At 36.5% G+C, this 25,734-nt stretch overlaps 17 protein-coding genes across 17 annotated transcripts; 8 read left to right on the top strand and 9 right to left on the bottom strand.

The window, feature by feature from the left end:
* Window positions 1-154: 154 nt before the first annotated feature.
* HAL5 (protein kinase HAL5) lies at window positions 155-2,560 on the top strand (the record flags this gene model as incomplete). Its single annotated transcript, XM_003678247.1, has 1 exon — window positions 155-2,560. The coding sequence occupies one exon, from the start codon at window positions 155-157 to the stop codon at window positions 2,558-2,560; it is 2,406 nt and encodes an 801-aa protein (XP_003678295.1).
* Window positions 2,561-2,796: 236 nt separating this feature from the next.
* Window positions 2,797-3,084, bottom strand: QCR8 (ubiquinol--cytochrome-c reductase subunit 8; the record flags this gene model as incomplete). The annotated part of the gene is made up of 1 exon (XM_003678248.1): window positions 2,797-3,084. The coding sequence occupies one exon, from the start codon at window positions 3,082-3,084 to the stop codon at window positions 2,797-2,799; it is 288 nt and encodes a 95-aa protein (XP_003678296.1).
* Window positions 3,085-3,379: 295 nt separating this feature from the next.
* EBP2 (Ebp2p) lies at window positions 3,380-4,618 on the bottom strand (the record flags this gene model as incomplete). Its single annotated transcript, XM_003678249.1, has 1 exon — window positions 3,380-4,618. The coding sequence occupies one exon, from the start codon at window positions 4,616-4,618 to the stop codon at window positions 3,380-3,382; it is 1,239 nt and encodes a 412-aa protein (XP_003678297.1).
* A 658-nt stretch (window positions 4,619-5,276) lies between these two features.
* Window positions 5,277-7,457, top strand: SET2 (histone methyltransferase SET2; the record flags this gene model as incomplete). The annotated part of the gene is made up of 1 exon (XM_003678250.1): window positions 5,277-7,457. The coding sequence occupies one exon, from the start codon at window positions 5,277-5,279 to the stop codon at window positions 7,455-7,457; it is 2,181 nt and encodes a 726-aa protein (XP_003678298.1).
* A 325-nt stretch (window positions 7,458-7,782) lies between these two features.
* Window positions 7,783-8,409, top strand: ASG7 (Asg7p; the record flags this gene model as incomplete). Its single annotated transcript, XM_003678251.1, has 1 exon — window positions 7,783-8,409. One exon carries the CDS (start codon window positions 7,783-7,785, stop codon window positions 8,407-8,409), a length of 627 nt encoding a protein of 208 aa, XP_003678299.1.
* A 124-nt stretch (window positions 8,410-8,533) lies between these two features.
* Window positions 8,534-10,261, bottom strand: CPS1 (Gly-Xaa carboxypeptidase; the record flags this gene model as incomplete). The annotated part of the gene is made up of 1 exon (XM_003678252.1): window positions 8,534-10,261. One exon carries the CDS (start codon window positions 10,259-10,261, stop codon window positions 8,534-8,536), a length of 1,728 nt encoding a protein of 575 aa, XP_003678300.1.
* A 444-nt stretch (window positions 10,262-10,705) lies between these two features.
* On the top strand, window positions 10,706-11,062 carry RFA3 (Rfa3p; the record flags this gene model as incomplete). The annotated part of the gene is made up of 1 exon (XM_003678253.1): window positions 10,706-11,062. The coding sequence occupies one exon, from the start codon at window positions 10,706-10,708 to the stop codon at window positions 11,060-11,062; it is 357 nt and encodes a 118-aa protein (XP_003678301.1).
* Window positions 11,063-11,162: 100 nt separating this feature from the next.
* On the bottom strand, window positions 11,163-12,011 carry KRE9 (Kre9p; the record flags this gene model as incomplete). Its single annotated transcript, XM_003678254.1, has 1 exon — window positions 11,163-12,011. One exon carries the CDS (start codon window positions 12,009-12,011, stop codon window positions 11,163-11,165), a length of 849 nt encoding a protein of 282 aa, XP_003678302.1.
* A 203-nt stretch (window positions 12,012-12,214) lies between these two features.
* Window positions 12,215-14,761, top strand: SWI3 (Swi3p; the record flags this gene model as incomplete). Its single annotated transcript, XM_003678255.1, has 1 exon — window positions 12,215-14,761. The coding sequence occupies one exon, from the start codon at window positions 12,215-12,217 to the stop codon at window positions 14,759-14,761; it is 2,547 nt and encodes an 848-aa protein (XP_003678303.1).
* Window positions 14,762-15,101: 340 nt separating this feature from the next.
* On the bottom strand, window positions 15,102-15,909 carry RPL17B (60S ribosomal protein uL22; the record flags this gene model as incomplete). Its single annotated transcript, XM_003678256.1, has 2 exons — window positions 15,102-15,347; window positions 15,601-15,909. The coding sequence occupies 2 exons, from the start codon at window positions 15,907-15,909 to the stop codon at window positions 15,102-15,104; spliced, it is 555 nt and encodes a 184-aa protein (XP_003678304.1).
* Window positions 15,910-16,286: 377 nt separating this feature from the next.
* ATG27 (Atg27p) lies at window positions 16,287-17,150 on the top strand (the record flags this gene model as incomplete). Its single annotated transcript, XM_003678257.1, has 1 exon — window positions 16,287-17,150. One exon carries the CDS (start codon window positions 16,287-16,289, stop codon window positions 17,148-17,150), a length of 864 nt encoding a protein of 287 aa, XP_003678305.1.
* A 97-nt stretch (window positions 17,151-17,247) lies between these two features.
* PFD1 (prefolding complex chaperone subunit) lies at window positions 17,248-17,586 on the bottom strand (the record flags this gene model as incomplete). The annotated part of the gene is made up of 1 exon (XM_003678258.1): window positions 17,248-17,586. The coding sequence occupies one exon, from the start codon at window positions 17,584-17,586 to the stop codon at window positions 17,248-17,250; it is 339 nt and encodes a 112-aa protein (XP_003678306.1).
* Window positions 17,587-17,783: 197 nt separating this feature from the next.
* Window positions 17,784-18,788, top strand: ATP12 (ATP synthase complex assembly protein ATP12; the record flags this gene model as incomplete). Its single annotated transcript, XM_003678259.1, has 1 exon — window positions 17,784-18,788. One exon carries the CDS (start codon window positions 17,784-17,786, stop codon window positions 18,786-18,788), a length of 1,005 nt encoding a protein of 334 aa, XP_003678307.1.
* A 194-nt stretch (window positions 18,789-18,982) lies between these two features.
* On the bottom strand, window positions 18,983-20,257 carry MNN11 (alpha-1,6-mannosyltransferase; the record flags this gene model as incomplete). The annotated part of the gene is made up of 1 exon (XM_003678260.1): window positions 18,983-20,257. The coding sequence occupies one exon, from the start codon at window positions 20,255-20,257 to the stop codon at window positions 18,983-18,985; it is 1,275 nt and encodes a 424-aa protein (XP_003678308.1).
* A 335-nt stretch (window positions 20,258-20,592) lies between these two features.
* GON7 (chromatin DNA-binding EKC/KEOPS complex subunit GON7) lies at window positions 20,593-20,997 on the bottom strand (the record flags this gene model as incomplete). Its single annotated transcript, XM_003678261.1, has 1 exon — window positions 20,593-20,997. The coding sequence occupies one exon, from the start codon at window positions 20,995-20,997 to the stop codon at window positions 20,593-20,595; it is 405 nt and encodes a 134-aa protein (XP_003678309.1).
* Window positions 20,998-21,738: 741 nt separating this feature from the next.
* On the top strand, window positions 21,739-22,632 carry NCAS0I03000 (uncharacterized protein; the record flags this gene model as incomplete). The annotated part of the gene is made up of 1 exon (XM_003678262.1): window positions 21,739-22,632. One exon carries the CDS (start codon window positions 21,739-21,741, stop codon window positions 22,630-22,632), a length of 894 nt encoding a protein of 297 aa, XP_003678310.1.
* A 145-nt stretch (window positions 22,633-22,777) lies between these two features.
* SYP1 (Syp1p) lies at window positions 22,778-25,330 on the bottom strand (the record flags this gene model as incomplete). Its single annotated transcript, XM_003678263.1, has 1 exon — window positions 22,778-25,330. The coding sequence occupies one exon, from the start codon at window positions 25,328-25,330 to the stop codon at window positions 22,778-22,780; it is 2,553 nt and encodes an 850-aa protein (XP_003678311.1).
* Between the last annotated feature and the right edge of the window lie 404 nt (window positions 25,331-25,734).

The following is a 25,734-nucleotide window of genomic DNA, read 5'->3' on the forward strand; positions in this document are numbered from 1 at the left end:
AATTTGGTGCTGACTGGACCCTTTTGGCCGTTTTCTATAATTATCTCTGGATTGGCCCTTATTACTTGATTATTTATCTGGTTATCGAGAGTGTTGCTATTATTCAGCTCCGTTAGAAAGAAGGAAAGAAGAAAAGAAGCATACGTAATACATCATGCATACTAGTGAAAGGCCCAGCCGTCACTCATCTGTTAAAAGAAGTAGATCTTTATCGGAATCGTTTAAAGGTTTATTCAAATCATCGAATAATAGTACATCGAACCATCTCCATAGCAGTGAGAAACCGGTAAGGCCTCCTCTACCAAGCGTACCGTCAGGGGAAGAAGTGCAAACAAGAAGGAACACCACTACTTCGATGTTTAATCAACAGTATCGCGATGATGGCAGACATCTGAGCAATAATGCCTTCCAAAGTAAGAATCCGACATCAACACTCCATGTAAATACTACAATGCACCAAAATGGTGTGTCGCCGTTACAAAGTCCCCTATTGAGCGTTGCTAAACCGCACCATTTACCTAATATTGCCAAATTGTCACTATCTCCATCATCTGGAAGCGACGTCATATCGCAGGATTCGTATGCAAGTGAATCTAATGATGAAGGTATCACCCTTATCAACAAAAAGGAGACGCCGAATTATTCTCCCTCTACAGATACAAAATTGGTAGAAGAAGTGAATATTTCATCGATAGATGCTATGCTGGAAACGAATGGTAAGGGTACTAACAATAATAATAACACTTCTGAACCAGAAAGGACGTTAAGACGTCCACATCGTAATAGTATCGGCGGTGACAAGATACGGAGGTCTAGGCACGGTAGTTTAAGTCGAAGATCTCAATCATTAAAAAAATCAATGAGTTCTAACTCTTGTACTTCATCTTTGAATAATTCAAACGCATCTTTTGCTTCTTCTTCTAATACTAATATCAAGCCGATATATTCCAAGGGGAGAAAACATGCTGAGAGTGTTAGTGCATCAAATTTGACTAAATATATGGAGATGGAATCCAAATGTATTATTAATGTGGATAATTTCAAAGTGTTTAGTAATGGATATCATCAACATAACCTAAAGAAGATGGCTATTATATCTAACGAGGAAAGAAGGGCTTTGTCACCAACTGTATCTAATGCATCGGTGACGATAGGAAGTGATGGAGAGATAGAGTCAGATGCAATGTTGCAGAAACAGAAATCTGGATTCTCGTTGTCAGGATTGTTCAAGTCATCACACGGGAAAGAAAATGCTAATAACTCTGCCGTTGAAGAAAATAATAAATTGGAAAATGCTCTTTCTTTGATACCCACGCAAAGGCTATCACTTTATAAGAGATTAAATCAAATGAATGAGCAAGGTCATAGTAATGTGGACGGAGAGGAATATGATTATCAATATAGTAATGATGGTGAACTTAATAATGGTGAAACATCATTTGAAGAAAGTGATGATATAAAGAACTCTATACCGAAGGTCGTAAATCCTAATGCTGCCGTCAGTTCGGAGGAATTAAAACTAATTAATACATTATCTGAGAAGATTCATCATGGTCTTCGAGGGAAATTGACAAAAGTGAATGCAGACGTGAAGTTACCATGTTTCTTAGAGCAATATGGTAAATCCATTGGCACAATAGGGCATGGTGCATATGGGGTGGTAAAAGTTTGTGCTAGACCTTTAAACCCTAACATCGACGAAACACCTTTACAAACGTTTTCCAATGGTCAAAAATTATTCTTCGCCGTTAAGGAATTAAAATTGAAAAATGCTACACAGACCGAAAAGTTTAGTACAAGGATAACATCAGAATTTATCATTGGTCACTCATTGAGTAGATCGCATAAGAAGGGCGACAGAGTGTCGCCTAATATCTTAAAAATTATAGATCTACTAGAAAACAATGATACATTTTTCGAAGTAATGGAATTTTGTCCCTCTGGTGACTTATATTCCTTATTGACAAGAAAATCTAAGAATGGGACTGCATTACATCCTCTAGAGGCAGATTGTTTTATGAAACAATTATTACATGGGGTAAAATATATGCATGATCATGGGGTGGCACATTGTGATTTAAAACCAGAAAATATATTATTTCACCCCGATGGGTTATTGAAGATTTGTGATTTTGGTACTAGTTGCGTCTTCCAAACAGCATGGGAGAAACATGTTCACTTCCAATCGGGTGCTATGGGTTCGGAACCATACGTTGCCCCCGAAGAGTTTATAAGTGGGAAAGAATATGATCCTAGGTTAGTTGATTGTTGGAGTTGTGGAGTTGTTTATTGTACTATGGTGATGGGACATTATCTTTGGAAAATTGCATTAAAGGATAAGGATTCTCTGTATAAATCATTTGTTCAAGAGATGACAGACGAGAAGGAATTCTACATTTTTGAGGAACTACGACATGTTAATTCGGATCTAACAAGACTAAGAAAAATAGTCTTGTATAAGATTTTCCAATGGAATCCTGAAAAGAGAATTACAGTTGACCAACTATTACAGTCATCATGGATGAAGAAAACACGTTGTTGTGTGGTTTATAAAAAATAAATAATAAATAATGATACATCCTAATTCAATTCAATAGCATTCGATCCAACTTGAAATGACATCAAAATTACTAATAAATAAAAGTGTATAGGAGGTTAGATATATACATACATAACCATTAAATTTGCATTTTAGTGATATGTGCTTTTCTGCTTTTCTTGTTATCCTGAATACATGAATATAAATAAAATAATGATCTGTTTTGTTGAATAAGGCAAAGGGATAATTATCATTAATCAGACGTTAACTCTTTCAAGTTCTTCCCTTCCTGCTTTAGTGTACAAATACTCATTATATTCGCTACTATTCTTCCACCAATAATAGTATATCCCGGCCGGGATCAATATATATAATACCTGCGACTTAAATCTTCTGAAAGTGTTAGAGTATGCATTGTGGAAGATACCAGCTAAAGGCTTTTGAGCGTATGGAGATACGGCATATGATGTTATACCCTTCTGACGTGGAGAACCGATATGACCCCACCATCCCATATATGTTTTAGCGCTTGGAGGACCACCCATTGTATGATTTTTAGTAGTTTTTGGTAGTTGAAGTTGTCGTCCCTATAAAAACAAAGAAACCAATAACATAATAGAAGAGTTCGAGTTATACTCAAGAAGTGTACATTCAATATCTGCCTCCTTATTAAATTTCAATTCCAATTCATCGGTAAGTCCGGATCAAGCGCGGATTTTTGTTTCATTGGTTCATCAGTGTTTACGTAAGTGAGACAGTAATGTGAGAAGTTATAATGTACATAGGCTGTGGATATCTGTGTATAGACTCTATATGGGGTGAAAGAGTGTAATGCATTGTTCAATGTCTTCTGGAACGCTTACTCTTTCCTGGTCTACCCTTCATTCTCTTGTGGGAGAAACCGGTTATATCATTGGAAGATTCCGCATCATTCTTTCTCTTGAATCTCTTCATACCACCATGACCGTATTTGGCATTCTTAGCATCTCTCTTGTGATTACCACCACGACGGTCACCTCTAGCAGGTTTTTCATTCACTTCTTCTTCAATACCAACGTTGAAATCAGAATCGCCAATTACGTTATCCTTTCTCTTCTTCTTTAGTGATTTAATCTTCTCTAGAGTATCTCTCTTTTCAAGTTGACGTTTTTGTAGAGTGGCCATTTGCACTTGTTTACCAAATTTCTTCAAATTTCTTTGCTTTCTGGCATCTTCACGAGCCTTCTTTTCAGAGGCTTCCCTTACTAGTTTACCCTTGATCTTATCCATATGTTCATCATTCTTAACCATTTCAGCAAAATAGTCCAATGGTCTCTTAAATGGTACTTTTAATCTTTTCAGTTCATCACGAGCTTCTTGAACGGCTTCCAAAGATTGCTTGTAGAAGGCCAATTCTCTTTCAGTATCATCATATATATCTTTAATACCTTCGTCAGTGTTGGTAGCTGAGGTGACGGTTTGATGTTCTTGGAATGAGTGTTTCTTCCATGGTAATTGAACACGTTCCAGAGCGTGCTTCATTGCCTTTGTATTATTAACAGTTAATTTATGATGTGGAACAACATCAGCATCAGAATCAAATTCAACATCAGAAAGTGGGACGTCTTCCTCTTCTTCTTCTTCTTCGTCTTGTTCTTCTTCGTCCTTTTCTTCTTGTTCTTCTTCTTCCTCATCGTCAGATTCAGATTCAGAGTCACTCTTTGCCAATCTTTCAAGATCTAAAGTTTCTTCTTCTTCTTCTTCTTCTTCTTCTTCTTGCTCTTCTTCATCTTCGTTTGGTTGTTCCTCAGCTTCACGTTTTAAGAGTTTCTTTACCATCCTCTTTTCTTTCTTAGAAAGTGCCTCACTCTTGTATTCCTTACCTTCTTCGATGGCTTTAATTCTAGCCAGTTCATCTTCTTCTGCTTTCTTCTTCTTCCTTTCAATGGCTCTATCCAAATCAACATTGGTAACAATAGTAGGTTCAGCCTTCTTTAATTCATTTGCCTTCTTTTCATTCTTGACTTGTTCTTCCTTGATTGCCTTCTCAGTCTCCTTTTGACGACTCAGTAATTCCTTTAATTTAAACCCTTTGACCATGATACCTTCTATCAATACTTTGTGATTGATTGACTATCTTATTGATACAAATATGCTTAGATAAAACTTACCAATATTTAAGAGTGAAATTTCTCATCTCAGCTCATCGCGATTCTGAAAATTTTTCAAATTTCACTTCTGACACAAATCGCGTCAGCAAAAAAATGGTTGATTCAATGAGAATAATAAGCAACTACAAAATATATTCGTATATTATCGTCTCCTTCAAAAATTAATCTTTACTTATTGTTTTAGTGGGAATGTTGGGAGTTCCCTTGTTTCATTTGCTATGTCATTCAATTGTTCTGTAATGTGATGTCTTCAATAACGCCTGACCATCAAAAGCATTATCGAAAGCAAATGCACTCACAATTAATACAAGAACAAAGGATCCAAAAAACTAGTAAACAACTTTAGGAATAATGTTGGTAACCCATGCAGAATACATTAAAATTTCCACTTTAATCTAATTTTCCGTGCACAATGACATACATATTATCACATTATACGTTAAATTTCATAAAAATATGAAATGTAAACAGATGAAATGGAAATTCAATCTATAAAATACTAGAATACATCAAGAAGGTAATAAGCTTTTTTGAGCATTATCGAAAAGTATTCAGAATTAATTTTTTCTATAGACCTCATAGGGACTATGACTTCACAACAAGTTCATGTAAATGATTCCATACCGAAATTATTCACTAATGAGGAAGATAAGACCGACGAAGTATTAGCTACGTTTACAGAATTGAAAAAATGTACATATTCTAGCAAGAAATTGGGGAATTCTAAGAATAATGATTTTATTGAATGTGATTGTTATGAGGATTCCACTAATGGCGTCAATCATGCATGTGACGAAAACTCTGATTGCATTAATAGGTTGACTTTGATTGAATGTGTGAATGATTTGTGTTATTCTTGTGGTAACGATTGTCAAAATCAAAGGTTCCAAAAAAGTCAGTATGCAGACATTTCCATTTTTAAAACGAAGATGAAGGGCTACGGTGTGAGAGCCAATGCTGACATTGAAACTAATGAATTTATCTATGAATATACGGGTGAAGTCATTGATGAAGAAATATTTAGAGATAGAATGATTGAATATGATGAAAAAAAGTTCAAACATTTTTATTTCATGATGTTACAGAATTGTGAATTTATTGACGCAACTTTGAAAGGGTCTTTGGCAAGATTCTGTAATCATTCTTGTAACCCAAATGCATATGTGAATAAATGGGAAGTTGCTGGTAAATTAAGGATGGGGATTTTTGCTAGTAGGAAAATCATAAAGGGTGAAGAAATTACCTTTGATTATAATGTGGATAGATACGGTGCCACAGCCCAAAAATGTTATTGTGAAGAACCTAACTGTATAGGATTTCTTGGTGGCAAGACTCAAACAGATGCTGCTTCATTACTACCACAAAGCTATGCAGATGCATTGGGTATTAAAGTTTCTATGGAGAAAGAATGGATTAAGAAGATGAAAGAAATTGGTGTGAAGATAAAGAAACACGCTAATGATGCTAACAACAATGTAAACATTGATTTTGTCGAATCCATTGATATTCAACCATGTCAAACTCCAGATGATGTAAGAAAAGTTATGAGTGTCCTATTACAAGTAGATAATGAATACATTGCATTAAAATTGTTTCATCGTTTATACTCCATTGAAGATGAAATTCTTTTACATCAGGTAATTAAATTACATGGGTACATTTGTTTTGCCAAATTACTAAAGACATTTGCCGATGAGATAAACACAGAGGAAGAAATATTGGAATTATTAGAAAGGTTGCCGAAAACAACAAAAAATGGTATTACGTCCTCCCAAATTGATACGCAAGTATCCGAATTATCTGAAGAAATACCGTCCTTAAAGGAGCAATGTGACATGTTGTTAAATAAATGGGATAAGTATGAAACGTATCGTAGAATTACAAAGAAAGATATCAGCGAGTCATCAACCAACAGAATGATTGATTTAAGAAGGATAAGATTACCATTAGGCTGGGAAATTATATATGAAAATGGACGTCCAATATACTTCAATGCTCAAAGGCAAATAAAGTTAAACGAACCACCAACAGAAGAACATAATGTTATGAATGAGAAAACCAATAATAATAATAACGATGATGATGATATTAAGAGACATGGGGGTAGCGTACAATCTCATGACTTGTTAAGAAATAAAAGGCGGAGGGAGCATCTTGACAATTTTGTCAAAAAACAGAAGAACGGCAGTAAATCTGACCCTTGGCAAAGATCAGGATCGAAATCCAATGATCTTATCGATGATCCTTGGCGTCCAAGAAGAGGTGGGTCTTCGAATAGATCTTTGGATTCAAGTTTTCAAGAAGAAAAAAAATTTTCTACTCCACCACAATCCTCATTAGAAGAAACTGTTAGTAAGAACAATGATGAATTATTACGAATCATTGAAGAGGCAAATAAACAGAAGGAACAAGAGAGAGAAGAAGAACTTCAAAGAGAAAGGGAAAAAGAGGAGAAACGGTTACAAAGGAAATCTAAATCTCAAGTTAATGTCTCTGAACATAAATGGAACAAGTTTTTCGCTAGTTTTGTCCCCAATTTGGTTCGTAAAAATGTAGTTGGTGTTAAATTGAGTCATGATCACATAAAGGAATGTTCTAGGGATATTGTTAAGATATTGACCAGTAAAGAGCTAAAGAAAGATGATGCCAAAAGTCCACCAGAAGACCTCACGAGGGAGAAGAAGAAGAAAACAAACAGTTTTGTGAAAGTATACATGGAGAAATTCATCGAAAAATATAAAAGCAAGAAGCATTCGCATAAGCATTAACGAATATATTTATTAATTATAAAAATAGTCAAACCACTATGTAATATTATCTTTAAAACGAATTTATCAGTAGTAATCTAACTGGCGTTGGATTGGGTTAATTTCAACCAAGTTTCAAATAGCGCTGCGTTTTAAAAGAGCGACAGATGTGTAATTTCCCGATTGGGTAAATTACATGAAATTTTTGAAATAGATCAGGTTTGTTTCAGACATATGCAAGGGAAGACCTCGACGGCAGATTATACTATAAAATGGAAGGGATATCTTAGATATTATTTATGGGTATCAAAGGAGCTAAAAGCAAAACACAAGACAAAAGAGGAATATGTCAATAAGTACCCTCAGTGACCAATCCACTTTAACCCAAAATGACGATGAGCTAAGTGATGATACAAGTAATAACAAATACTTAATGGCTCCCTTTGACGAGGAACATAGTCAATTTTTGTGCGAGTGTGTCTCCTGCTGTAAAAGTAGAGAGTACAAGAGGTGGTTTGTTCGAAATTTCTGGGTCGGTATAATATTTCCACCACTCTGGGTTTTGAATGTGGGTAGTTATATATATTTTCAGTTTTGGCTTTCACATGACGTTGTTCATAGGAAGTTAGAGGAGGAAGAATTCCCAAGTGCGTTTGAAAGAAAACAATGGATCCAACGACACCAATTGGAGGTACCTGGGGCTACCGTTGATGAAATGAATCAGCTTGCCAACGAAGAAACGATACCTGAAGTTAGTGTTCAAAAAGAGGCAAGTGAGGATGATGATTATAGTTTGAAGATTCACAGATATCAATTTTTGAAGAATGTTGTTGAAGAAATAGTTGATTCTCATGACAACGTGAGAAGTTTTTATCGAACTTGGTTATTGAGGGACGTTGGGGGTATTGTCATGTATACAGTGATACTTGTAGTGGTACTTGTCCTTTGTGTACATAATAGTTCTGCTAAATAGTTTAAAAATAAAAATTCAAAAGGGTTGGTACTCTTTTTTTTTCTTGCACAGATATAAAGGTAGTTACATAATGTAATAATAACATGCACATCGGTAAAATATTATGGGAAAAAGAGAGTGGTAACTAATCAGAATTCCCATATTGATTGACGTTGACGATATATTCGTAGATGAATGCTACAGCAGACAAATGACCTGGCACATCGACATGTTCATTAACAGAATGTAAAGTCTTTGCTAAGTCTTCATCAATAATAGAAGGATTAAATCTGTAAATATTTTTGGATAAATTCCAATAATATTTGGTATCTGTGTTACCAGAGAACAAACTTGTTGTAACATAAATGTCTTCATCTTCATCTAGTACACCATTTTGGAAAACGTCTTGAATAGTCCCTGTTAATATATCCCATACTGGGCCCTTATGAGGGGATAATGGAGCTGGTTCCAAAGGTCTTTCAAAAATGATGTCGATGGATCCTAATTCTGTTTCTTCCAATAAAGTTTCACCCATGAAGGAAACACCGTAATTAAATTTCTTGGCAATATCCTTAATTAAATCGATATCAGATTGAAGAGTCTTATTCACTGAGGAATGTAAATCGACTCTGTGATTGATCAAAAATGAGGTATCCTCAGGTAAGGCGTTTGCCTTAACCCCACCTTGAATCTTATCAATTGCAGTGGTGGTTCTGATCAAGTCTCTCAATCTAGAATCATTTACTAAGAAATCAGTGAGCGCCTGTAAAGTTTTCTTTGATTTCTTAATTGCGTTTAGGATAATGTTACGTGATTTCTTGGAAATGGATTCAGAATGTTCAGCGGTACATGTCAAGAATCCATACACAGGGTTATCATCATGGAATTGGAATGCCTTTGATGCAGGAGAATCTTCCAATGCAGCAATTAATTGAGCAGCAATACCAATTGTGGTATGATCAGGTGGGATAGAGGAGTGGCCCCCATGTCCATTAATAGTGACAATAACATCCACGTAACCCTTCTCTGTGACTACTGGAGCGGCAACAAAGATACCCTTATCGACTTCCACGATACCTTCACCTTCATCCAAGATAGCATACAAACTGTCGTTACCATATTTATTAGTAATGAATTCTGAAAGGTGTTTGGCACCATGATTACCACTGGCTTCCTCATCGAAACCTAGTGACAATAGAAGGGTACGTTCCGGAGCCGCATATCCATCAGCTAACAATTGTTCAATGGCTTCCAATTGAGCAATCAATAGATTCTTACAGTCGTTGGACCCACGACCCCAAATGAAGTCAGTTTCAGGGTCGTAATGACCGGAGAAAGGTGGGTATTCCCATTCAGATAAAGTAGCTTCATTGACTGGGACCACATCCTGATGGGACATTAGCAGCAAAGGTGCTAAAGTGTCGTTGGATCCCTGCCATGTGTATAGGAGTCCAAACTTGTTGACCTTTTGCAAGTGTAATTGGGAATGAACCAAGGGGAAAGTTAGCTTGAGGAAATCTTGAAATTCCTGGAAATGGTAGTAGAAATCTGGGTCATCGTGTGGGGAAGGATTGTTGTCCTGGACCACAGTAGGGATCTTGACGGCGGATGACAATCTGTGGATGGATTGTTTCTTGTAAGTAGGGTCGTTGAGAATGGTATCGATGGAGCGGTTAAAGGTGGGGACCAAGGGTTCAATCTTGGGGCAAAGAGGTTCCCTGGGGGAAGGGTGAGCATGGATGATGGCGAACACGATAAGAATGGTACCCAAAGTGATTATGACTGCGAGAGCATAAAGTAGCGGTTTCTTGTATTTTTCCACGAAGGACCTGGGTGTGGAATACCAGTCGTCGTTGTCAGGTAATCCGATCATTGCAATGTGGGAGGATGTATGTGAGTGCTTTAGTAGCTGAGTGTGAGTGGTTGCAAATGGAAGTAGGGTGTTCTTATATAGATAGTGAAAGCGATGATGGATAAGACAAGAGATGTGAAATTTCACTCAGATAAGAAATTTCAAGTCCGCGATGCCACAGTTGCGTCGGTTATCCTTTGTGAGCAATTTGGAGGTTATAAAGTATATAAGAGGGTGTGTTGTGTGCTGTATTGGAAGTGGTGGATGGTCAGACCTTACTAGGGCCACTCGCAGTGCTTCCTTCCCTTGCTTTTGGGGGTGTCTGTCCTGTCTGACGCGTCAATTAATTAGCAGTGAAATTTCAGTGAAATAAATGAATGGAATAAAGTGAAAATTGACGCGTTTCCATATTACTTACTTACCACCACAACTGCAAACAACCAACACAACTAACAGAGCAAGAATATGGCTAGTGAAACCCCCAGATTAGACCCCACGGAAATCGGCAACAGCAGCTCGTCGTTGCTGTTCCGCATTGTAGCACAAGTGAAGTCGCAACCCAGCGAGTCCACGTTGATATTGGCATCGCCCACCAGGGCCAACGAGATGATCACGTTGGATCACGTCAGGTTTTCCATCCCCAATAAGACCTTTGAAGCGGGCAAATGGTACGAGTTTATCTGCAGGGGCAACGACCAGGGAGAAGTTGGGTTCTTGATATTGGATTCCATTCCCTGTGTGTTAGGCGAGGATGAAGAGATCAGTTTAGATGCCATTGTCGCATTACAGAATCTAAATAAGAAGTTTCCTGAAATATATTGATTGCAGTAGCCATATGTAATGTGTAAAAGAAATATATTCATCTATATGTGATTTGCTTTTTATGTATGGTTGTATGTATGTATGTATGTTTATAAGAAGATTAATTGTTGACCTTTCTCACAGAGAGGGTCAATCTTTTAGATGGGTTGTACCACCCACCATTCTCAGATGGCATGGCGGCGACAGATGCATAATTAACTCCTGATGTGATCGTATAGGACCAACCAGGGGTCAACGTAGTGATTTGGTTCAATGACTTTCTCATAGTGGAGTAATACGTAACCGCACTCGTGGGGAACTTACTAGTCCATGTAGTCCTAGTGATCTTAGTCCCCGGTTGCATTTGCATGGGTGCAAACCTAGAGATACCACTTTGCTTCGTGTATGGAACCGTGAATGATCTAGTGTCGATGGTCCCCCCATTGTCACCTCCATTATTATTGGCATTATCGTTGTAATGGATCGAGGTCTGTGGTGCAGGTTGAGTAGCATCAGTGTACGTGTACGAAGTGGCACCCGTCATCTTCTGCAAGGTGAATCTTGGAGTGTAATGGATGGTGGACCCTTCATTATCCAACCAAGCAAAAACTTGGATGTAGTATTGTCCATTCCCCGTGACAGCCTTGGGGATACTCAAAGTGTAACCGTACTTCTTGTCGTCACCTGATGAGTCGATGGTTAGTTGACTCGCTGTGATTTGAGAAGCCAAAGTCTTGACGTTGACGATTTCATCGTTAGGTCCCGTGCAGAGCGTAAAGGTGTAGTATGTGATTTGATCCAAAGTGGGAGAAGCAGTATCGTCTACCCATTCCAAGTCGATGGAGATGGTACCGTCGGATCCCGGACTGTATGAGGAGCCCTGTTCGGGTGTTTGAATGCTGACATCGGCTAGGGACGTGTGCAGATGAAGCAGAAGCCACAGGTAGAAGCACAAGTTAAAGCTGAACATGCCTTTGGTGCGGTTTATAGCGAGGGATCAAGCTTCCACTATAAAAGCAACCGTTGCATTGTACTAAAGTTAGTTTATATATAAATATATAAATAGAAAAAGCCTCGCTCGCCGGGTAACAATTTTATAATCACGTGTTAGTCACATGATTTTTTCCGTGTTAAACGACCAGAATTTAAAGAAAGAAGAGAGGTAAACAATAAATGAAGCAAGCAAACATTGCCCAAGAGATAATGAGTGACATACAGGGCAGATACTATACACAGCCAGGACGACGATTCTCAACACATAACACACAGCTAGCCATGGATACGGATACGATGTCGCAGTCGCAATCGCAGGTAGCACCCACGGATGACGCCGCACCGCAGCTGGATGCCACCAATGAGGCCTCCATCTCTGAGTCCGAAGCCATCATGCAGAACGATAATAATGATGCAAATAACGACCAAGATGTTGAACTATCATCCACTGCTGCAACACCAGACGTGCCGCACGAACAGAAGTTGGAAGAAAACGTCATGGAACCGGAAACGAACGAGAACAACGATAAGGTAGAGTCAAATTCACCAATAATACAAACATCTCCCTCTACCAATACATCGTTGACAGATGGGCTTGCCACTGGGAATGAAAATGAACAGGAGAAATCTCTGTCGCAGGAAAATCATGTTTCATTTGATATCCAATCTGACGCCAAACAAGAAGACAGAATGGATATAGATAAACCAGGTGAATTGGAACACACTGAGATAAAACCTATATTTTCGGATACTAATAATAATAACGATGACGAAGAGGAAGAGGAAAGCGTTTCACCAATGATAACAACAAAATCAGACACGGACCATCCAGTCAAAGAAGAACAACCATCAGCTGAGGAAAATATTTCATTCCCTCAGTTTCATGAAATTGTCATTCCATCCTATTCATCATGGTTTAATTTGAAGAAAATTCACAAGATTGAGAAAAAATCACTACCAGAATTCTTTACCAATAGAATACCTTCTAAGACCCCACAAGTTTATGTCAGATATAGAAATTTTATGGTCAATTCATATCGAATAAATCCAAATGAATACTTCACAGTCACAGTAGCAAGAAGAAACCTTTCAGGAGATGCAGCAATGATATTTAGAATTCATCGTTTCCTAAATAAATGGGGGTTGATCAATTATCAAGTAAATCCAAAACTATTACCCAAAAATGTGGAACCACCATACACTTCAGAATATTCTACAAAACATGATGCTCCAAGGGGCCTTTTCCCCTTTGAAAGCTTTAAACCTTCTTTACAACTACCTGATTTAGCAAAATTGAAAAAAATGATGGATTTACATGACGAGGACAGTCCATTATATAAATACCTTCTTGAACAAAAAAATGATACAATAAAAAAGGAACATGGAAATGAACCAAAGGAACCAGAACTCCTTCCTGATCATGTCTTGACAGATGAAACTAACAAAAGAAAATCCACAGATACTGAACATATACTGCCTCCGGCCAAGAAAAGAGTCAAGATATTAGAATCCACAGATGATAATTGGAACAAAGAAGAATTGGCCAAATTATTAAAAGGTTTGCAAACTCATGGGTCCAATTGGTTCCAAGTGGCTAAAGATATTGGAAATAAGACCCCAGAACAATGCATATTAAAATTCTTACAATTACCCATTGAGGATAAATTCTTATATCAATCATCACCATCAGATGAAAATTCAAAAACTAATAATTTGGGTCCATTGAATTTTGCTCCACATTTACCATTTTCCAATAGTGATAATCCGGTATTATCTACAATTGCATTCTTAGTAGGTCTGGTAGATCCAAAAATCGTCCAATCGATGACGAATAGAGCAATAAGACAATTGGAAGGTGAGGAAATTGGAAATAAAGAACAAGATGAGAAGACCAAGACTGAAGAAGAAATTGAAGAGAAAGTTGAAAATATACAACAAGATAAACTTGAAGAAGAAGAGCAGCAAGAAAATAAAGAACAAGAGCAGGACGTCAGTGGAGAAGCAGATCAGCATAATGAACAAGAGGATCAGAATGCCAAGGGAGAAGGAGCGGAAAACAAAAATCAAGATCCAGAACAGGAGCAAGAGCAAGAGCAACTAGAGACAAAAGAAGAAGCACAAGATCAAAAACAAGAGATAAGTAACCTTCCAGAGCCAGCTATAGCGAAGGAGACTAAGGATAAAGAGGAACCAATAATTGACGCTGTACCTGATGTTTCTGCAGCTCTCGGTTCTCCTCTTAAAGAAGGTTCCGAGATTGCATTTTCTACTCTAGGTGTAAGGTCAAAAGTATTTGCTAATAATGAAGAAAGAAAATTGATTCGATTGTCTAATCAAATGGTTCAAATTCAATTACGGAAAGTTGAAACAAAGATGAATCTAATAAACAAGTTAGAGAAAACGATGGAATTGGAGAAAAAAGTCTTGGAGAGGCAGCAAGAAGATCTACTTATTCAAAGGCTAACATTTAATAAAAATTCCAAGAAATTGTTAGAGAAGTTCCAATCATCATTAGAGTCATTTGACAATAAGGAGATTTTGGAACAAAACATTAATGAAATTAAAAGCCTCTTAACAAATCCAGCGCAATTGAGTTTCGGTAAACCATTTAATTCTTCAGTATCAATATCAAGAGCAGAGGCTGAATCCAATGCAAATGCATCTGAAAGTGAAATTAAGCCAATATCGATAGAAGCCCCACAATTTTATAGATATTGGTCTGCATGAATATTTTGCAATAATAAAAACCAATTGTAGAAATACCATTCATCTCTATCATCAAGTTTTCATTCATTCACCCTTTGTTTGTTGATTGGTTGGTTGTAAATTTACACTTATACATAACATTAGATATTATTTAATATTGTAATTAACAAAAAAATTAATTTTAGCTCGAGTTGTGTATAATCTCATATAAGGTAAAATGGACGTGAGTCCAAGCCCTGAATGAAAATTTATAAATTTGAATTTTAGTTTATTAGGTAGTTATTTAGTTAGTTATTTGTAAATTGTTTTGTTGAATGACAGAGATATTATATTTTTTTATAATTCATTATTAATATTTAATTTAAGCAGAAATACGCTTTTGAGCGGCAATTCTACCTCTTTGTCTAGAAGACAATCTAACAACCTTCTTTTCAGTAGCCTTTTCGACGGCTTCTTCTCTTTCAGTGACGACCAATTCAATGTGGGATGGAGAGGATTCGTACTTGTTAATTCTACCGTGAGCTCTGAAAGTTCTTCTTCTTTGCTTTGGAGCTTGGTTAACTTGAATGTGAGAGATGTACAACTTGGTAGCATCTAAACCCTTAGCCTGTAAAAAAAAAATATCATTTTTAGAAATGAAATTATAACGTTAGTAAACTAAATTCATGGAAATAGTACGATTGTGAGTATCAACTGTTGAGTAAAGTTATATCCTTAAATTCTTGTTTAATTGTCGACTTTGGAGGGTTCAATACACTATTTTCAAGTATATTCCATAATATGGGTAATAATACGATATTTCCTTAATAATTAATTCGACATTGATACCACAATCTGGATGGGAGGAGAATAATACATACTTCAGCATTGGCAGCTGCGTTTTGCAACAAACCTTGGACGAACTTAACAGACTTGGCTGGCCATCTAGCCTTGGTAACACCGAATTCCTTACCTTGGGCGGTTCTACCAATAGAGGAGTTGAATCTTCTGAATGGAATAGCTCTCTTGTGATCTAAGACTTGTTCCAAGTATTTTTGAGCCTTGGTCAATTCCCAACCGGAGACAGCTTGAGCTGTTTCTCTGGTGTTCTTGAAGGAAACACGTAAATAGGAACCACGAGCAGATGCAGACTTAGCTGGGTTAGTCGAGGTAGCACCGTATCTAGCCATTTTGTTCTATAGTTAGTTCTTTTAAGGGTTTGAAGTAAAGTGTCTCTTGAACCTGGTTTCAGTAGTTGATATATTGAAATATTTGTTCTGTCTAGTACCAGTCGTTGCCCGAAACTACTGGAGATGCTCTGTCTAACTCTGGGCAGAGCACCATTCTTGCTAGACGGAGTGTCCGTTTAATTTTTTAGGCGGACTGAACAGACGGAAAAAATAAAAGCAAATTATTCTGAAAGTAAAAGGATGGAAAAATGGTGGCTGGGTGCAAAACAGTCAAAGATTATATAATATGGATTTTCGAGTTTTTGAAATGAATAGACAATCCATTAAAGAGGTCGACTACAGAAATTCAACTAAGTGAGGAACACTCAAGAGTGAGGATGAAATTGGAATCTATTCAAACTGTGGCTGCATCCCTGGCAGTTCTTATTACCCTTACACCGTACGTGGATGCGTTGCAATGTTCTAAGCATGATATCTTGAAGAAATACAAGATAGACAAGTATGCCTCATTGGGTCAAATAGAAAGGGACACCCCACCAAGTAAAACTACAGAGAAATGGTGGGTGAATCCATGTGAAGAGAGTAAAGCAGATATTAATATTCCTTCTCTTTGTTATCAGGACGATGTCATTTGTGGATTAACGGAAGTATTACTACCAGGTAAAGATCCCCTTGTGACACAAGTGATTAATTTTTCCAAGAAATTAGCTTATTCAGTAGAAGAAGTTGATGATACCTTAGTTCTATCCTTAAAGAGTACGAAGTGGGGGTCCAATACATTGGATGCTAGATTGGAATTCAGTTGTGATGATAAATTAGAAACAGATGAATTGTCAAAGACCACTTGGCAAAACAATCAGATTCTTTTGTCCATTAAGGGTCCATCGGGATGTTTGAAGAACGGTAAGGACAAAGATTCTGATGGTAATAAAGGTGGGAATAATAATGATGACCACAACGACAAAGGTGATAATAGGAAGGAAGGTAAGCCAAGAGAAGGGCAAAGTAGTGGCACCTCCTGGTTTCTCTGGTTAGTACTTTACGCGTTACTCTTCACTGTAATTTGTTTAGTGGTTGTATCATACATGAATACCAGAGGAGGTTCATTTGATGACTTCCGCACTGAATTTATTGAACGTGCAACTGAACTCATAACATCTTTACCGCAGTTTACAAAAGAAATAGTCAATAAAGTGTTGGGTCGTGATTCAGCTAGACGAACCGGTTACAGTGCTGTTTGAAAGGATGAATAATGTTCTCTTTTTTGTCTACATATAGCTAAAATAATATATCTTACTCTAACAAACCGCTTCATTGCATTGAAACGTATCTAAAACTTCAATTCCTTTGTATTAATCTCTTCAGACTTTCTGCAGTGTTTTCCACAGTCGTCGTTAAGTACTTTTGTTTAATCTCCAATGCCTTCTTTTGTTCTTGTAATAATTTCTCATCATGTGTCAAATCACTTATGTAGTCTGATTTATCTTGTAATATAAATGTTTTCCCACAGGACCTCCATACTTTAGATGTTGGGTATGATTCTAATTCTTTTGCAGTCACTTGAGCTATTGTTTCTTGTCTGCTTAAATGAGTTAATTGTTGATTTACTAAATCTAACTGACCCTTGGAAGTTCTGAGACTTGTAGCCATCTCCTGAGCTAATTTGTTAGCAGACATTATTTATTTACTTATCGATTTGTTAATTGCTTTTAGTCGCTTTATCTATATCGATTTTCGACAAGTGTTCATATAATGAATGTATGCTCATTTTTTTAATTTTCAACATTTAAGAAAATTCAAGATCTTGGAAGATGGAAACAATAGGTTGAGTTAAACAAGCCCGCAGAAGTAATATATCTACTGGGTTATAAGATATGTTAAAAATAACCACTTTTACTCTGAGACAATCTTTAAGGAGTTCACGATGTTCAAATTTAAATAGTATTAGAAGGTTAACGGAAGGGTCACTATCCACTGCTGTACCCTTAGGGGCCGATAAGACGTTGGAAAACAATTTAAAGACTGAAACAAATCGATTATTAAAGACAGGTAAGAAATTTTGGGAGGACGTAAAGTTGAATGATAAATTATTGACGGATAAGATTTCCATTGAGATTGATACTAAGCCGATAAGAACACCATTAGGGAATCTATTGGCGGTTTCGAAGGATAAGCCACTTCTGGCATATTTGATACGACAAGAATGGGCTACACTTACGGAACTGTCCTTAAATACGGATTCCATGCCATTGACCTCCCTTGTATCTCGTTGTATTGATTTGGCTTCCACTGAAGAACCTGGCTGTGATCCAAATTTGATTGCAAAGATTGGAGCAGACCGGAATCAAATTAATTCAGATCTTTTAAGGTATTTGGACACAGATACATTATTAGTATTCTCACCGAGAGCCGAATTGGAAGGAGTATTAAGAGCAGATCAGGATAAACTATATCTCCCCATAATACAAGGCATTAAACAATTTTTAAGTGACTATAGATCACACGCTTCACCAATTAAATTGAGAACACTTGACGCAGACATTCATGGTTTAAGGGGTAATATGCAATCTCAGGAGACCAAAGATGCAGCCATTAATTACTTAAATTCATTATCTTTATGGGATTTGGCAGTGTTTGAGAAAACCGTACTTGTAACTAAATCTTTTGTTTGCGGTATATTACTGTTGCAAAATAAGGCCTCTAAGACTGTTCCTTTAAAGCAATTGCAAGTTGATGCGGAGCGTATTGCTCATTTGGCTACTTTGGAGATTACACATCAAACCAGAAGATGGGGTGAAGTAGAGGACACCCACGATGTCAACAAGGTGGACATTAGAAGAAATATTGGTGTTGCGGCGATTGCAGCATTTAGCATGTAAGAACGATATGGGAAAGTAGCTTGTAATTAAAGATTATGGTTTCGACTTGTAAATAAAAATAAAATATTACACTATCTGTTACTTAAAATAATAATATGTGTAGATAGATAGATAACTTTAGATCAGTCCCCTAGTCTTCATACATGTATATTTAAATTTTTGTCTATCGTGGACAAAAAAATTTATATATAAGGTTAATCCTTTTTAATTTTAGAGTACAGTTCTTTGATGTCGTTATCACAGGTTCCCCTTTCTTTACAACCTTCAAATGATGCTATTAAATCACCTGGAGTATAATGGTATGAATCTGAAGTCGTGTCCCCTCTAGAGGCATCGTATTTACTTGCCATTACTTTAGGAACAACTAAGGCTGTTCTCTTTAAGAACATTGGGTGCCATTGAATGATATGACCTACACTTGATTGTAGATCATCAAACGCATAGTTAACAATAATTGGATCACTTAAGTACTCCAAGAAGGATTTCCCGTACAAATCAGTCGATAGAATAAATGAGTTCATATTTAATTTTCCATCTTGTGTCTGGGGAATGATTATCTTGGCATTATGTGGATCAAAATGATTATACGTCTTGATATTTGATTGTGGTAAGACTGGGACGTTCCTTAGGACAGTCAAATCTAGTATTGATGGTTCTAGTAAATGCTTTTGTAATGATAGATCCAAATTCATGATCAATGCAGACTTATCAACAAAGAAAACATATTTAGCTCTTGGGAATGCATGAATGGCAGAACGCATAATTAAGGGTTTAAAGTGTTCATAGCTTTCAAGTACAGTTTGTTTCTCCATTAACGGTAGAAATTCTTGTGCCCAACGAATGTATACACCATACTTATGCTTTTGAGCATAATCCACTCTATTTTGAACGATTTTAACAATGGAATCCAGTTCATCATTTTCAAAATCAATTAGTGTGACAATAACAATTTCTGGTTCATCAGAATCCTTACGATACACTAATTTACCATGATCTAAAAATGATCTTTTCACCAACAAAATTTGATCTGTCGTTTTCTTTTTATCCTCATCCGTCAATGGTTTATCATCAGCTTTTAAGACGAATTTTCTTGTTCCATCCATTTCATATCTCTGAATGTATAAAGCGTTGATCCCAATTTCCTTTAACACAGGAGAATGCTCCACATGGGGAAAAATCAAACGACTTGATGCAGGTAACTCATTAAGATAATATCCATGCTCTGAAGAAAATAAATTTTTATTATTAGAGTTTGGATAAAATAGATTGGAGAAGATGTAAAGAATGAAGATGAAGACGGAAAGTATTGATACGATCCTTAATGCAACGTTAGAGTAGAAGCTCCTCAGTATGTTGGTTTTAATATTCTTGATGGACCATTTAGAATTGGAATGCAAATATGAATTGGAATGCGATCCTCCATCATTATGATTTCTCGAGGTGGAATTTGATTTAGGTCTTAACCCCATTTTAATTAGGCCAATAGCTGCTAGGATCAATAACAAACCGGCACGGGGTAATCTATACTGGATATAGCAATGAAGTATTTCAGTATATGGCGCTCGATTGTGTTGTTCTTACTCGGTACCATGTTTTAGATTTTTTTTTTCTTGTCCATTGTTTTAATTTGATATAATTTCGTTTGCCGTTAAAGGCGATACATATAATGACATATTTTCCAAACAGTTAATAATTTTTTTTTAATATTATTGACAACAGTAGTTGCTTGACTGTTTAATAATGCTTTTTATATTTATGTGTATACATATCTTATGCTATTTTGAATGGTTGAAGTTTAAATTAATTATTGTTCGTTCTCCGTTTCACTATTGTCATCGTCACCACCGTCTAATAATACTTTGATCTCTTCCTCGATTCGTTTCTCTTCCGCATCACTGGCCAATTTACTTTTTTTCATCTTGGCCACTTCCATCCTCTCAGTCAAGAAGATATTAATATCATCCTGTAATCCCGTCAATTGCATTCTGAGCAGACTTAATGGAGTGTAAGAAGGAGAAGATGACTCTGTATTATCCAGTAGTTTCGGATCGGATGGTCTGTCTCTATCTATTTGACCTGCATTCAAGACGTGTTCACTGGGACCGGTTGTGCTACCATTTGTAGTCTTATATCTGGCATTATTAATGTCCACTTGGAAGTGTTTCTCTAGTTCGTCTCCATGCTTGTAGATGGCGGAAGGTGTGGTCATTGTTTGCAATTCGTGATTATACTAGAAGGGAAGAGGATTGCTATTATCAGCTAAAATATAACAACTTATAATTAATGTAGAACTACTCATCCATTTATTTAATGTTAGTTAATAATTTCGTTGTTTGGTTACGTAATCACCGGGTAACAGATAAAGATTTGAATGATAATAAGCTTATTTGGTTATAAATCTATTTTTTTGAAGGTTAAACCATGTAAAATTGATTGGCTAAGGTCTCCAGTCATTTAGAGCAAATTTTAAGTTTCTCAGGTTTTTTATTTATCAAATTTTTGTTTAATTTGATTTTTTGTGATATAATTAGATTAGAAGAATGGTAAGATAAGGCGCAACAGGTAAATAAATCAAAGAACCCCTAAGATGAGTTAATGATGAGCTCAAATACTATATTAATGACTACCAGAGTCGCTTGCCACGATCATATTCCAGGTAATCACTTACATATATTATATACACTATATAGATTGTTGAACTTTTCTGGCAAGGCTGCGATACCCTTAATCCCTGATCCTGTTTTGTCTTGACGTGCAACTCTTGACTCTCCCAACAACTCAAGGCAACCGTCATTCTTATCCACCCTTGTTGAGCTCAAAGGCACTCCAACATTCCAAACTCCCTCGAATCTAAACTCGTATATAAAGCTTTAATTATCTGCTTCTCGCTACTGCCTGTCTATTCGTACCTACTTTAATAGTTGCTGCAGAGACACAATAAGATAAAGAAATGCTCTCCTTTAACAAGAGTTCCAATAGGCGTCGTTCCTTTAAACAAGAAAGTCTGGTGAGTGAAGATGAAGAAGAAGAACGACAATCTTTCATATTTAATAACTTTGATGAGGTGGAGATTGATATATTCAAGAAACCTTCCCTCTTCCAGCGTACTGATGACGAACTGGACTTAAATATTTTAAGTGAAGTCTCTGACGATGCAAGAGAAGAAGGAGAAGAAGATGAAGAGCAGGAAGAGGACGATTATGCATTTGCAGAGGTGGATAATATCTTATCTGAGTCAAAAAGTCCTCTGGAATCCAAGACGACATCAATTAGTTCAAGAAATGGTAATTATGAAGAAGAAGACTTAGAAGTCACTTTACAATTGAATTCCATCTCTTCTCCCTCTAAGGAAAATGAACAGGAATTCGAACCTTTTAATAATTGGTCCATTTCTGATTTATTTGATCCTTCCATTAGAAACTCCCCTACACAGGAGAAACGTGGAACCTCCGTCACTTCTTCTCAAGGGCGGTCCCGTACTAAGATAAGGAACTCAAGGGAACCCATTATTAACACTCTGAGCAAGAAACAAATATGTTTTGTCAGGCATTTTGTTTCCAATTTAATAAAACCATCTTTAGCGAAACAACCTAACAAGGCATTTCCTGCTAAGAAATATGATGATATTCCATCTGTTTTTCATAATAAAAATTTGCTCTTCAAATGTTCTTTATTACTGATAAGAAACTTGAGCAATCGTACACCAGTGGGAATTAATTTCCCATTCAAGATCAATTCTTCTACTCCCCTATCCACCATTTCCTTGCGAACAAATTCTAATAGTAATTCAAATTCGTGGTTCAGTTGGAGTTTAATACCTAGGGTAACAGGAAGCGAAACGTGACTGACTGACTGACTCGTTATCATTCATTCATTTAAATATTACATTCTTATATAGGAATTATTATTATATATACATATACATATTCATATTTCATACAAAATTTACTGTCTTTATCGCATTCCTTTTTTTCCATTGTTCCATTTATTCAGGAACATCCGTGATAATTACCGGCAGTTAATGTGGTGGATGTATTAACTGGGGTCCATTCACCACCAAATGGATCATTAACATCCAATTCTTGAGCATCCAAAGTTAAATCACTACCAACACCTTTAATATGATCACGAATAACAAATTTGGTAATGACACCATTCTTGGATTCTCTGGCAACACCTTGAGTAATAAATCTGGCAATTAATCTATCACTTTCTTGATCTCTATTTATTACAAATGGCTCCTTAAATCTCCATGTAATTCTCTTCTTTTCTTTACTGAATGAACCTTGTGGTTTAGACAATGCACTTGTGGTTTCAGCACCATCAATGGAAACAGAAACAACAAAATCATTCAATACTAATTGTTTAATTTCTGCAGGCACCATTGGCGACATTTTCACCGTTAATACAACACTGGCTTGATGTGGTTCAAATTTCCAAACTGGTTGAACAACAATAGGTGGTGTTAGAGGTGATTTAATAGAATACTTAATTGCACCTAAAGATCTAGAATCAATAAACTCAGGGTTAATCTTGTATTGTTCAGAATCAACTCTTTCCATAAAGGCTTGATTCAATATAACTTTGTCAAATTTATCACTATTGTGAATCTTTAGATTAATTCCAATGGGTAATGGTGTATTCATTACTGAATTTGGAATATATGTGAAGGCAATTTCACCCACTAATTGACTATCTTGTAAGACACCTTCCTTAAAAGTAGCGTTTATTACTTCAGCAACACTAGCATTTAATCCAAATGTAGAATTCTCCAAAGTGGCATGGTGGAACAAAGATTGTCCATTCAACATACTAGAGGAACCAGTAGCTTGTGGATTCAATTCTTTCAATTCACCAGTTACTTGCATTGGCATAACTTGAGCTACTTGTGCTGGTACTGCTGGCGTTGCTGGAATTTCAGAATCCCTTGATATGGTTTGCTTTCTAGCAGGTGGTGGTGCAGGTGCATGGATATGTAATGGTCTATCTTCATTTACAGCTTGTCCTTGTTCTTGCACAGGAGGTAAACCATATGGATTTGAACTTGGTTCATTAGGTAAAGGTTTGTTCTTCATCTGTGGTTGCAATGGTGCTTGTGCCATAGAGATACCGTTTGAGTTTTCAGGCAATGGCTGCTGGCTCTGGTATGGTTGTGAAGAAACATTTCTTGGTTCTTCTCTTATCATATCGTTTCTATTGTCAACTGGAGGTTGTGTAGAGAATCTGTTATTGTTTGAGACCTGTTGTTGCTGTTGTTGCTGTTGCTGTTGCTGAGCTTTCTTAAAGTTTTCAGAACTTGCTGTTGAAGTGAAAGTACCACGACGACTATTGTTACCATTATTATTAACGTTGGAGGAAGATGGGATCCTTGAGTTTGAGTTTGAATTTGAAGTGGAAATTGAGTTTGATTTTGGTCGTTGGTTTTCCTTTTCTGCTACTTTTGATTTAGAATTCTCTCCATATTGAGATTTTCTATTTTTATTACCTCCTAATAAATTCTTACCAAATATGGACCCCATTCTTGATCTTAATTTATGGGAAGATTTTTTATTCTTCAATGTTGGATTGTTTGTTGAATCTGAGAATTCATTATTTAATAAATCGTGATGTAACACTGTGGATGAAGAAGTAAAACGATGACCCAAATTACCAAATGTACTCTTTCTCTTTTCCTTGTGAGGCGAGGAAGCATTTGTTCCGTTGCTTGCAATTCTTGCCTTTGACTGCTGCTGTTGTTGCTGCTGAGTAATTTTTTTATTAAATTCATTATGATCAGTAATTGTAGTAAAATCATATTGAGCAGCTTGTTGAGCAAAACGATCAATTTCCAATTCAGGGTCGAATTCTAGTAATTTAGCCATAACAGTTTCACATTGACCTGTAGTATTTAATAAATAATCACTAAATCCAGTTTGATATCTCAACAAACAATCTTTCAATATTTGTAATCTATTAAAGTCAATAGTTTCAAACAATTCAAATAAATAAGGAGCTTCAGCACCCCATTGTCTATTAGCATCTTCTAATTTATTGTTATTATTATTATCATTTTGATTCTTAGAATAATATTCAATAGACGCGGCAATTTGACTCAATTTCGAATGTAATCTCTTACTTTCACTCCAATTTGAGTTATTTTCAGTGGAATCCTTTAAGGCCGAAACGACTTGTTGTTGTAATACATGTTGGAATTCCACGTTCGCATTTAAGTCCGTCTTGAGTTCCTCCATGACAGTATTCCAAAGAGGTTGAAATTCCCCCAATGAGTTAAATTTGAAGTTTTGCATCTCTTCAGGGGTTAACACCTGATTTTGCAACATTTGTTGGTTTAAAAGCTTGTTTAGGTCCTCGTTTTCTGCGATAATCTTCCTCAATTGCTGGGAGTATGATTTCTTCAAATCAGCTACTTCCTTAAAGAATAAATAGAAGTTCTTATTGATCAACTTGGCCTGGGACAATCTAATCCTTATGGTCTCCGTGGCTTCATAAGGTTGCTTTGAGATAAGGATGCTATCCGCATATTTCGTTCTTTCGTGAGACATCGTCAATTGAGTAGATAGATGTTATATAGCGGGCACTTTCCTTGCACAGAGTCTGTTTATTCCTTTGTGTAGATCTACGATTGGGTGTTTGAATAAAAAAGGAGGTTAGATATTTTCCACTTGGATTTCAATTGATGTTGAATTTCCTTTCCCGGCGGCTACATTGTCGTGCGAAACGATATCGCAATAACAATAACAATAACAATAACAACAGCAAATATGTAGACACAGGATCAGATTGACTCTTTTGGGTGATGAGTACCCATTTCATAGATGGAAGGGTCGATGGGTTATCTAAGTTGCCTTCAACTAGCCGGGACCCTGTTTGAGCTTCTTGACTGATGCATTCCAGTGCCTTCGCTTGAGCCCACAGAAGTACATACCGCTGCAGGAGTCCCCTAGAA

Source organism: Naumovozyma castellii, chromosome 9 (genome assembly GCF_000237345.1).
Source record: "Naumovozyma castellii chromosome 9, complete genome".
Classification (NCBI taxonomy): Eukaryota; Fungi; Ascomycota; class Saccharomycetes; order Saccharomycetales; family Saccharomycetaceae; genus Naumovozyma; species Naumovozyma castellii.